Source organism: Phyllopteryx taeniolatus, chromosome 22 (assembly GCF_024500385.1).
Source record: "Phyllopteryx taeniolatus isolate TA_2022b chromosome 22, UOR_Ptae_1.2, whole genome shotgun sequence".
NCBI lineage: Eukaryota > Metazoa > Chordata > Actinopteri > Syngnathiformes > Syngnathidae > Phyllopteryx > Phyllopteryx taeniolatus.
In genome coordinates this window covers 7,739,956-7,752,300 of record NC_084523.1, presented here as the reverse complement: position 1 = coordinate 7,752,300, position 12,345 = coordinate 7,739,956, and the positions used below count along the sequence as shown (strand labels likewise).

General features: G+C 44.4%; 1 protein-coding gene across 5 annotated transcripts in view; it reads right to left on the bottom strand.

The window, feature by feature from the left end:
• Window positions 1-7,686: 7,686 nt before the first annotated feature.
• cacna2d1a (calcium channel, voltage-dependent, alpha 2/delta subunit 1a) overlaps window positions 7,687-12,345 on the bottom strand; it is a 49,036-nt gene continuing 44,377 nt past the window's right edge. For 3 of the 5 annotated variants that reach the window (XM_061761974.1, XM_061761972.1, XM_061761976.1), the window contains 3 exons: window positions 11,853-11,935; window positions 10,947-11,035; window positions 7,687-9,754 (listed from right to left, as the gene is read on the bottom strand). In XM_061761974.1, coding sequence (XP_061617958.1) covers window positions 9,718-9,754; window positions 10,947-11,035; window positions 11,853-11,935 — 209 coding nt within the window. In that variant the 3' untranslated portion in view covers window positions 7,687-9,717. The remainder of the gene's footprint in view (window positions 9,755-10,946; window positions 11,036-11,852; window positions 11,936-12,345) is intronic. The other 2 variants (XM_061761975.1, XM_061761973.1) reach the window with 1 other exon arrangement.

Below are 12,345 nucleotides of genomic sequence, written 5' to 3'. Positions count from 1 at the left end.
AATGCAGCTAGCCCCCTCCACCATCCCAGGGAGATACGTTAAATCCTGATTACGCATTCATTGGGGGGAAGGTGCTGGAGGCAGGAGTGATTCTATCCAAACACACCAAAGCAACGGGAGTATTAGCTTCCACCTATTGTGGTCCCACTCGAGAACTCCAAAACGTCAGTCATTCCAAATGTATTTGGTAGGGTTAAGCGCTAGGTTAACAAGTCCGTTTCGATGCAATTCGTGCTAATTTGCCGTCATCCTGAGCGACTATTTTAGAGATTCTTATCCTTTTTTCCGTTTTGTTTTTGGCTGATTATTCCCAGTGAGAAGCAACCCAGGGACGCTGGAGAGTACAACGTGGTGGTACCCTCAAAGGTTCTTCTTTAGAACCCTTGACACTTCTACGTTTGGGGAAGGACCTGTACACCTTTTGATCCTGGGAAAGGTTACCTTCGAGTACGATAATTAGGGTACGAGTAAAGATTGTACCTCGAAGGGCATATTCAGACCCCTACATACCAACGATTAAAAGCCTTAAGGAGACAAAACAAAGTTGCAAAGAGTGTCATCCTTTGAACGCTCCTTCAAAGAGATCAAGTTTTCCTCAGATGATAAAGGCTCTCCCTCACTGGGGAGTCGCCACATTTGACCCACGGTGTCACCATTAACAGCACCGAAGCAGGATTTTACCCATCTAATTATTTTACACCCCAGCTGGATGGCAAACTCCCCCCACTACCCCTGTCGGCCTGCACTCTTGCACATGAAGGAGGCTAATCACCGGTGTGATCTCCCCCTTTTCACCTCTGACCCGCCCAACACTAGAATAACAACCTCCGCCCCTGCCGCCTCCCAGGCCCTCAATGCTTTTCCCCCCAATTAGGAGGGTGCCTTTCCCATTGCAGATGACAGATTAGAGGTCAGGGGGGGCCCTCAGACCTTGCTTTGCTTCTCCTGATGCCCGCGGAAGGGATGAAACATCCCTGCCTCGGGGAGCCATCTTAGAGGAGATGGAAGTCCTGTTGACGTAGACAAACGACTGTCTTGTCGGAGCGGCGGGACGGGGGGCACCGAACGTGAAGACGTCGGGGTGCAGCAGCAGATGGGAAAGAAATTGAATGGAAGGAAAATGGAAGCTGCAATGTTCTATGTTAAGAGCGCAGGCAGAGAGATCAAGTGCGGGCTTGAACGGTCGAAGGACAACTGCAACGAGGACCGGGAGATAAGGCCTAACGCCATTTTCCTCCACCGCAATAAAAGCCAAGGCGCACTCCAATGAATCAAGGCGTCGGGGGCTTTCCTCTCTCTGTTGTGTGTTATGTCCACCGCTAATGGCCAGCAGATGTGAACGTATTTCACAAGTGCGGCTTTGGAAAACATTCCCGCACATAAATCCAATTAGGTCACAAGAGCGAGCTGGTGAGACGGCAGAGTGCGACTCGCGACCGCCCAAACAGCTGACTTAAATAATGCCATTTTTCACAGGTAGAAGATGAGCGGCGCTCCTTGGCTGTTGAAGTCTGGTAACTCATTTGGGTTTGTCTGGCGGTGACTTGATGATTGTCTTTGACGGATTGCAGGTTCTTTTTTCAGGAGATCCAAGATCCAAGCGAAGTGTTTCATCATCCGTGAAACAGCAGATCACCTGTAACGGGATGCATTCTAAAAAAAACGCGCATAGATTCTGCAGCAGACTTCAGTTCGGAGCAACAAACCTTACTGTACATGTTATAGCACATCCTCTGGGAGGCGTTAGTTGCTCATCCAAAGTCAGTCATGAAGTTTCTGATAGTGTAAATCCATGTTTGGACAAGAGACGAGTATGAGAGCCAGGTGATCTCTGCCCTCGGTCTGGGATTTCAATAAGGCTTGTTGGGGTGAGATAAAACGCAACCGAGCCATGCGGCCGTCAGGAATGCACAAAATAAGAAGTGATGCATGCAACATGTTGGCCAAAGTTGGCCGAGAGCGAGCAAAGTCTCGGAAGCCATCGTCTAGGACTGGCCTCTGGGGGGACGACCTCGAGAATTCTACGATGGATGCCAAGACCTCCTCTTAGGGGCTCTGCTTCTACTTTACGGCTCTGCGAGCAACTTGAGGAGAGTAGAGTGGAGTTGAGGGACGACTTTGCATGTTTCGCAACGTTTGGACGCACATGAAATGAAAATCAGAATGACCTGCATGGGATGCAAGCGTACAAAAATCAGGCCCTAAAAAATCCGGTTGGAGTGCGGCAGTCCACTTGATATTCCGGGGAGTGTAAGGAGCAAATCTTCATAGTCAGTCAGTTAGTTTTGTTCGTTTGGGTTTGCTGACCATTTGTTGGGGAGGTTCCATTTCCAAACTAATGAAGGAGATCAAAGAAATCCATGCGAACCACAGTTTGAAACCTTTTCCCAGGGGGCACCCAACGCAGGGATCTACAGGGTGGAGCTCCACACCTAGACCGTGGCAACTACCTTTTCGACAAGGGCAATGTAACGCACCTGGCGCACACCTGGCTATGATGTTAGATAACACAGCTAACCCCATTCTACACTGGACCCCACCCTACAGAAACATAAGCCAGAGTTCATTTCCTGAACAAAACTGATACATGACCAGACACGTACTTTATCTCAAAATGATTCCAGAGATGTCCTGCAACACGAGGGCCAGCGTAAACTGCCCGTGACCCTTTGTCTTGCCAGACTCAATCAAGTGCCGGGGACTTTTCTCAAGGCAGCGACAAGTCGGGAATACTCTGAGAACAAAATAAGACAAATGGACTTTGAAGGAAGTTTGGCAGCGCATTCTGAAAAAAAAAGTTGCCCTGAGGATTGTTGATGTGAAATCCAGCGCTTAAGCAAACACGCTGCCGGCCAGCTCATATAAAAAAAGATGGATTTTTCCTTTTTTTTCTGTTCATATTTGTGCTGGCATTTGTGAGATAAAAATGATCACAGGGGCACTGGCCTGGTCTCCAGCCTGATCTGACCTGGAGACTACGCTCCTACTGTACGTGAAACAGGCGCTATTAGCGTAGCAGCTGCTTGTCTGGCAGCTTGTGTGCCACTAACTAGCTCCACGTGTGTGTGCGCGCACACGCGAACACACACACACATTACCCACACACACACACACACACACACCAATCCCCTGGCTTGAGTGTCACAGCAGGAGTGCAGCAGTCTTGCATGCTTTTATGAACCAGGGTCGGGCACGGGGAGGTGAGCGTCCATATCGGGGGTGCACGAGGGAGTCCCGCCAGGTGCTAATAGAGTTCCTGCAGCTTTGAAACGCTAGCCTGTGCCGTTGCCCTGGACAGAGTCGGATTTCATCTGCAGGCAAATTATGCCGGACCAGCATTTGACCTCACCGTCGACAACACACCTACGCCCGAGCAGCTAATGAAACGTACTCCAGTGGAAACAGTAATAATGACTCCACTGTCTGCCCGGCTGGCGAGCTTGTGGGTGAATCACGCTCTTATTTTATGTGCCGGACCAATCCAAAAACAACGGCGAGATGTTACGCGAAGGCACTTAGCGCGTGCATCAACTATGCTCAGTATCAGCATTTTGGCCGGTCTGCTGGTGAGAGGATTGGGTTTCAAGTGAGTCAGTTTACAAGTTCATCTCTTGTGTTGCTATTTACGCACATTCAAGACATAAAAGAAAAGTGCACGTGGTTAATAGTACTTCTTTGTAGCAGCTGTGCACCCAGACACAGGTGTCGTGTCAAGAGATGGTTAGGCGAGTGAACGACTTTGTAGCACATCTGCAACTTTGAAACACTTTCAAAAGACTACATGGGCATTGATGGTCAATTTCGGGAAGATGTTTTGGTCTTTTTCAATGAGCATGGCTGACGAGACTCGTGAGGCGAAATATTAGGTTTGTTGTTAGACTGATAGTCAAAATAAATAGCACCATATAGTGCCTTCTGTTTTGCTTACATTCGACTGCATTACTTTGACGTCTGACCTCGTAAGGTCAGGAGTGTGATAATTCCCACATCCTCACAGTCTTCAATGCAGCATTTCATATTATTTACCACAAGGGGGGTGTCACTTTTCTGAACCATTCAGTTAAGTTGTTCGTACAGTACTAATGCGCTACAAACATCAGCTCAACTACTACTAATAGACAAGTGGCGTAGATAGACATTTTCGTAATTTAGTGTCGGGCATCTGTCTAGGATACCTGTTTCCGATTGGGTTTCTTTGGGGCAAATTCCCTAGTTGGAGTTTTAAGTCAAAGTACGGGGCCTTGAAATTGCCTAAAATGGCTGCTTTGAACTAGACTAGCCACTGTTCCCCTGTTCCACTTCAGGCATGGATCCTTGAGGCTTTTTCGCGCGTCATGTTATTTCCACCCAGTTTCGTGCTGATCCAAGTATATCAGGGTGGCGACTACGATGTTTGCTGCTAGTATGGTGCCCCTCTGGGTCTGGCGTGTTAAAATTGTGCCTTTGATCGTGGTTGTGATTAATACTAATACTCACATCCAAGATTCCAAAAGACATTCTATGTGTAAACAAACAGCAGGTGATTGCTGTGACTCGAAAGCCACATCAAAGAATGGTGCCTCTCACTAGATGGATCAATGTTGGACCATGAGCAGCCCATGTCTGCACACGAAGCTTCACCTTCTGGGCAAAAAAAAGATCAGCAAAGCCTCGCAACCATTAGAATCAACGTGGAGCCGCTGAGTCAGTAAATTGATATTTGGAAGCAGTTGAGTCAAGGAGTTCTCTGAGCTACCTGGAATGCCAAACTTTTCATCTTACGTCCCCATCCCGCCCCGTGCGTGTTAACCCAACACTCTGAGACCAAAACAAAAAGATAAGGACGTAAGACATTTCAGAGCCTCGGGCCCAGACTTTGTTGAGTGAGCGTGTCAGAGCAATAAAACGTATTCTAAACATCAATTCTCTGCTTGGCACAAAAAAAAAAAAAAAAAAAAAAAGGGACAACCCCCTCAGGGCACGAGACTATCACAAGATATTTATTACACCACTTGTGATTAGCTTTTGAGGGTGAGCCAAAGAAATGCCTGGAGCGAGGTGTTCTCACTAACATCATGATACACTAGCACCACTTGACAACATGGACCCTTAGCATGGAGGTCAAGACAAATAATCAAATGAGTCATTTTGGTCATACCGAGGTCAGAAAAATGATCCTGATCAATCATTTTGGATCCAAATCAGCATTAAAATGTTATCAATTTGTCTTTAGGTTACATTGAAACCGTTCAAACCCAATTCAACTTTTTGAGCTATGACTTTTCCGAGAAATTACCTGAATTCCAGCATTCAAAACGGGATCAAACGGTAAACAATTTGTGTCACACGAAAGCGACAAAACAAAATTTCATACAAATTGAGATCTGTCTTACAATATGATCTAAATCCTTATTACAAATCAGGATCAAAATAAAAAAAGTTCTTCCATATTTCATACCAAAGTTACGAGCAACACAATGGCTCAAAAATGGCTATGGATCCAGATCCTGACTTAAAATCCTAACCAGGTAGATCAAATGTTCTTTTGGTTGTTACCAAGCAAAAAAAACAAATTCAATCCAATTGATCAAGATTTGGAAACCAGATCACACGCAATAGTCAATCTGTTGTGTCTGTCATCAAAAGTGGTGCAACAAAATTAATCCAAAAACAAAATCCAGATGACTATTAAAAGATCAGTCCATCCTTGGTTCAAAGTGAAGCTACACACAACATTTGATCAAAAATTGTTTAGTTACATTCATATTACAAATAGGATGTGAATCCAAATCGAGATCAGAATCAGTTCCTTCTCGGTTGAGAGTGACGTTGCATGCCAAATTTCATCCAAATCTCTTAATCGTACTAAGACTTATTGTAATCTAAATTCCGTCCACACCTTCACAATACAAAAGTGATCTGGATCTGGATGCACAACTCAGTTCTTAATGCAAGCTATTCAATATCTCCTTTGGTCAAGCCATTTCTGGAGTGAGTGGAAAAAATGTGTTTGAGCACCACATGATTGTCATTTGATGGAACGATTACACTGCATGCAAAAATAAACATGGCGCTCATAATGAGAGCACAGCTAATGCAATCACATACGTAATAAAACTTTCGTGTTTACTGAGGGAGATGTTCCCTGCGGGACGCCAGGCCAGATATCAATTAGAGGCGGACTTGGGATAACAATCCCAAGCACAACACCGGCAACCCCTCGGCGTAAACCGAGCGAGGCATCTCGTTGCCAGACGCAAAATCCAGAGCCTCAACCCTCAGCCCCCCGGGCAGGAAATTCAACATGTGCTGTTGACATCGCAACTCATCCGCGGAAGACAAGGAATAACACTTTTGGAAAAGTCAGGAAAGAAGTCCAAGAGAAGCGTGGAAGGAGGGGAAAATCTTAAAACAGTAAATCTTGTTTATTTTTCTTTATCTACCTTTCATTATAGTGCTCAAGCAAGGTTGGGCAACCTATGATTCTAAAAACAAATAAAACCTCAAGAGAACATTTTAGAAAAAGCTTTTGAGGTGTTGTTTAAAACAGCAGATCTAACAGATTGTGAAAGACAGTTTGACAGAGTTGGGGGCGAGGAATGCAAATGAGCAGTTACCCTTTGATTTGCAATTTGTGCGGGGGAAAGACACAAGGCCAAGATTTGTGGATCTGAGAGGTCGTGTAGCGGAATGAGGATCTAAGAGCTGGGAAATGTAGCTAGGGGTGAGGTCAAGTAATCAACAGGACCTTGTGGTTTATTCAGGATTTTTACGGGAAGGCAATGGAAGGATGCAAGGACAAGGGTTAATGTGGGACTTTTGGCTAGTTGATGCTGTAACTTCAGATTAACTGGAATTAATCTTGTGGGGAGGTGGTCCAATAAACTCAGATTTTCAGGACCAATAAAAATAACTTTTGTTTCGTCAGAGTGAAGATATCGAATTTTTCTGGTTTGTTTTATAAAGTGTAATTAAGCTGAAACTTTCACAAAGACACTGCAGTATTTGTGAATGCCTTTAAAGGGGCGTGGCCTAGTAAGTGACAACAGAAGCGCCGGTTCCGCCATTGACCCTGCGGTTAATTCAGTGTTAGCATCTTCTCCATGCTTCTTGCGAGTGTTTTCATTTTGTATTTGTGTCTAGACTGTTTTTCCCGAACAACTTGAAAAACTCGTACGTTGGGTCCCTCATACCGCTGAATATACATTTTTTTTAATGAATTTAGTCAACTGTCTACTAAATCTTTCGCTAAACCGTGCTTGTATTTTGTTTATATATGATATAATTTCACAATGATTGGTCTCCAAGAAGTAATTCACCAGCTGCTACCAGCAATAAAAAAAAACCTGAAGAAAAATGGCTACTATTTCATTATAAGACGTGGTAATTGGCCACGTTTAAAATGTCCCTGGTGATTGTATTATTATTTATTTTTTTCCGACTCGCAGCGTGTCGCTCCATTTTTAACGCGTGCCATAAAAGCGTAAACTGACACTTTTTATTTTTTGGGTGAGCCACAGCTGCAGTCGCGTGCAAAACGGACGTCGCTAACGATTAGAATTCAATCGCAGCTTGATCGACGAGCCAGAGGAGACACTGGTGTAAACATTTGCCAACATGGCGTCGTTGTTGACGTTGGCCGACCATCAAGAGTACGGGCATGTGATCCGTTGAGGGGGGGAAAAAAACATCCACAAAGGCAGCAGATTGTTATCATAAAATTTTATTCGGAATATTTGCACATGGATGAACACACATTTTGATCAGAACTTTGGTTTTTGTACGAATTGTTGTTGTTGTTTTTTAAGTGTAACATTTTAAAGCACAATCAAGGGAAACTAAGACAATGTCCACACAATTAACGGTATTTTAAGAAAATGTATTTGTTTGCAACAGTTTTCGGTCACTGAAAACTGACTTTTCAGAAAATTCAGCATTGTTGCATGCAGCGTTATATTGTTATTGTACCATTTCCCTCAATGATTTTCTTCAGAGTTCTTGATTGGCTAAAATAATGACAGTGTTCAGGGACCGAGCCCCGTCGCGAATAACGAAATCGGCGAGTAATGACACCAACACAAAAAGGGCTGTAACTGCCGATAGATGCCACACGAATTTTAATCTATCAGACATGGATATGGCCTGACGAACTACAGCTCCTCCCCTTACATCCTCCTCCCATTGGCCACAAGATGCCCCCCCCCCCCCCCGTAAAATCCATATATATGCAAATTTGCGAGTTTCACTGGATTACAGAATGTTGCAATGTGGAGTGCCAGTATCGCAGCGGTACGAAATATCATTTCTTAAATACCCACGTACATGTGGACGTCGCCTTAAAAAAACAGGCCTTGGTGGACCCGATGGTAACACACACCCACACACGCAAGAAACAAACACACACCAATCCATAAGATTCCCGCAATTTGTAAGGAATCTGAAACACTTCGTATCACATGTAAATTATTCCCGAGGGGACAGCATCGAATTTGAACACTTTAAATTCAAAACCTTTCAGTACCGCAATGCTGCAGTTGATGTCAAACATTGGCATGTATTGTAATGCAAAAGACTGTAGATGCTGTCGCCTCAAGGGAAAACAAAGGCAGTAACAGCTGATCATCGCGCAATACTTGACGTCGTCACCTTGCATAAATTAGGAATTCGGTTATGGCACTTGTATTTTTTTTCTCTCTCTCTCTCTCTCCACGGTTAGTAAATGACAACCATGTCGTTAGTTCCAACACGAGCACGATGCTATGGCTGAATTATAAAGTCCAACACTTGCATGACGTCGGAGATTCGCTACATCCAAGCTCTATTAAAATGACCAAGTGTGAAAGTAGTGGGGTTGGTGTTGAACCACACTGTGTGGTTTTATCTAAAATCTTTTCATTTTCAGGGCAGACTGCCCAATAAAACCACTGTGTGCACCGTATAACGCAGCCAATTACTTCATGAAATCCGACCACAAGCACAAAGCCAGCGCGATTAATAGAACGCTCCTTTTGCATCCGATTTGTTATTAGTTCTGCAAAGATGTAAGCACAGAAAGGACGGTAAAGTGGACTTCAGTAGCTGTACACATAAAGTGAAGATAGCAGTCTCAAACCTTCAATAAAAAGTCCAATAAATAAGCTAGCATCGGAATCACAAACATGGCACAAGAGAGTTTACAGTCAGGTTCGTCCTGATTGGTTGACGAGCACGCATGGCAGTATTCGATCCAAGAATTCCAGACGGAAGGAGGCTGAGGATTCGGATTTGACCAAGAGCACAAAGTAAACAAGTTCCAGAGACACTGGCAGGAGGGGGGAAGAATCCAGACAAAAATAAAGAAATTATCTGCACCCTGGCGGGGGCGGACTGGGGGCAAAGGTTTGTTGTGAAGCTCTTTCCTTTGCCTTAAACTAACAAGCAGGGAACTGAATTAAAAAAAATGTTTGCTAGCTTCTGGCAGTGTTGAATTAAACAGCTCAAGCTCCTCAAACAAGTCCGATAAGGCAAACTTCTGAACAATGGCACCACCAATCCAAGTCCTCTTCCGGTTGGGACCGTCCAAGGGTTCTTCAGTCCAAAATTTTGAAGCTCTTCTCAGTCGTCATTCCGGAGGCATGCTGGTATACAGAGATGGTGGTGGGGTAGGGGCAGGTCATGACGGGACGGCGTGATGTCCGGACCCGCTAAGAACCCAGAAAAGCGCCAACTGAAGGGCCAAGGTGAGCCACAGTGAGGGACTCAAGCCGGACGCCCCGCCACAGTCAGGGTCCTCCTCCTGGAGTTCCGACAGGAAGGAAACCGACAACAAGGGTTAGTGACCGGCAGACTTTGTTTGCGAGATCCCTGGACATCACGTCGTCAAATCTCACCAAGACAAAGACTGGATTTTTGACGAGGCAACTGAGTAATAGCTGTCGGTTTTAGACTGGACTTGCACTTTTAGATCACTCAGTTGGAATCGTTGCCACCATCAAAGCTAACATTAGCTAAACTTGTCGTCATGCTACATCTGATAATTGCCATTTGGTGGTATAGGTAAACCTCTTAAATGAATGCTAAATCACAGGGGCTGTAACAAATGGAGTTAATGGGAATGTAAACAATCACAGAGCTAGCAAATAATAGCTAGCACAATGCAAAAGCTAGAAAGCGTTCTGATATTTTTTTGAGAAGTTAAAAAAAATTAACCAGATAAACATGCTAACAATAAAATGCTAACCTAAGGTCTATGGAAACGCAAGTGTGGCAAACACAATGTGACCAATTCAACGGTGAAGCTAATGACATTAGCCCAAAATATTTTTTTTCAAAGTAATTCATCGAAAACTTTATTTTTCCTTTGGCCATTTAAAAAAACGTGACTATAATACAATTATGCGTAAGCGTTGCAGGCTAGTTCAAGTGTAGCTACGTTTTGGGGAAAATAGTCAAGTTTGTCGAAAAATGCTACCCTGACTACCGTGGAAAATGCTCACGCCAGTGTGGCAAACCCTGTTTGACAAATTCAATGGGAGGCATTAGCCTCTAACATTTAAAATAGCAAAAAGTACCATTGTTGCAGGAAAATAGTCAAGTTTGTAGAATAGCTTTTCGTAGAATTTCCTTCTAAATACACATTGAAACAACTCTGTCATAGGTAAATGCAACATTTTCGTTATTACAGTCCATTCATCAGATCCTAGGCACAATAGGATTAGCAACTGTTCTACTGCTTCAAATTGCGGTTTCAGCATTGGCATCTGAGGATTACGATACACGGGAAAACATGCTGGTAGTTCAAAGTTGGGCAAGAAGATGGGGAAAACATCAGCAGGAGAAGGCAGGAGAAGTGAAAACAGATGCCGGTAGAACAAGAGAGAGGGTGACAGGTGCAGAGCAACACAAGACATAAAACACAAAATAGTGGAAAAAGTGGAAAAGATATACGGTTTGAGGTTGAACATGACGGGGAGAAAAGATGGACTGACCCGGCAAAGCACACGAACAGTGGCGGCAGTAACACGAGCAGTGAGGACGCCGACGGGGAGCCAGCGCTACGCCGGCACAGGGCCTCGTCCTAAGCAGCCGGCCAATCACAGAGCGGAAAACAGGAGCATACATCATGCAGCAAAGCGCTCCAATGAAAATGAGATTTAGTGGGAAGCAAAGCAGGTTAATAATAATAAAGTACGACATTCAATCGCACATGTTGAGCTTAGCTGGTCCAATGTGCCGGCCACAAAAATACAAGCAAAAACTATCGCTTTGCAAATGTGGCGGTATTGGTAATGGAAACTGAGAATACGTCAGAGTAAAAGCACATGAAAATAATATTGAAAGAAATTGTGTTCACTGAGGAGCTAACGGCATTAGCGATAAACGTTTTGCGGCTATCCCAATTGTGTGACTAAATCAACTGTCGCGCCAATAACTTTAGACACCATTATTTTGAAAAACAAGCTCCTAGAAAACTTGAAACCATTGTAGCTAAAACATGTTTACCAACAAAAAATGCTAATTTGACTACCATGTGAAATGCTAACAAGCGTTAGCATTTTACATGGCAATACAATTAGCATATGTGCAAACACTACGTGATTAACTCAACCTTACCGTAAATGTACCACAGCAAAAAAGTAAAAAAAAAAAATGCTTACTTCACTACTGTTAATACATCATTCGTGGACAATATCGGGCAGAATTCAACTTAGGCATTTTATTTGAGGTGAAAAAGAGTTCAAAGCATGATATGAAAGATAAGAAACCTTCAGCATGTTAGCTAACATACAGTAAAGGCACAAGCAAAGTTGGAAGGAAACAATTAAGCACAAAACTCCACACAAGGCAAGCGGTTTGTTTGAAAAAACAAGCAGCTGAGTTGCGCTAAGACTTACGTGTTCGTTATTATCGAAGCACACTGCAGGTCCTTTCCTGTAGCGAGGATTCTGAGCTAGCTCGCAGGGATCGGGGCCATTAGCTAAAATCGCCAATTCAGGAATATCAACCAAAGCCTGGGATTTACACTCATTTCATCCATCCATTTTCTACCGCTTAGCCGAGGTCAGGTCGTGGGGGCAGTAGCTTTAGCAGGGATGCCCAGACTTCTCTCTCCCTAGCCACTTCATCCAGCTGTTCCGGGGGGATCCCGAGGCGTGCCCAGGCCAGCCGAAAGACGTAGCGTGTCCTGGGTCGTGACGGTGGAACGTGCCCAAAACACCTCACCAGGGAGGCATCCGAATCAGATGCCCCTGCCACCTCATCTGGCTCCTCTCGATGTGGAGGTGCAGCGACTCTACTCTGAGATCCTCCCGGATGACCGAGCTTCTCACCCTATATGTCCATAAAAGTTATTAACAGAATCGGTGACAAAGGGCAGCCTTGGCGGAG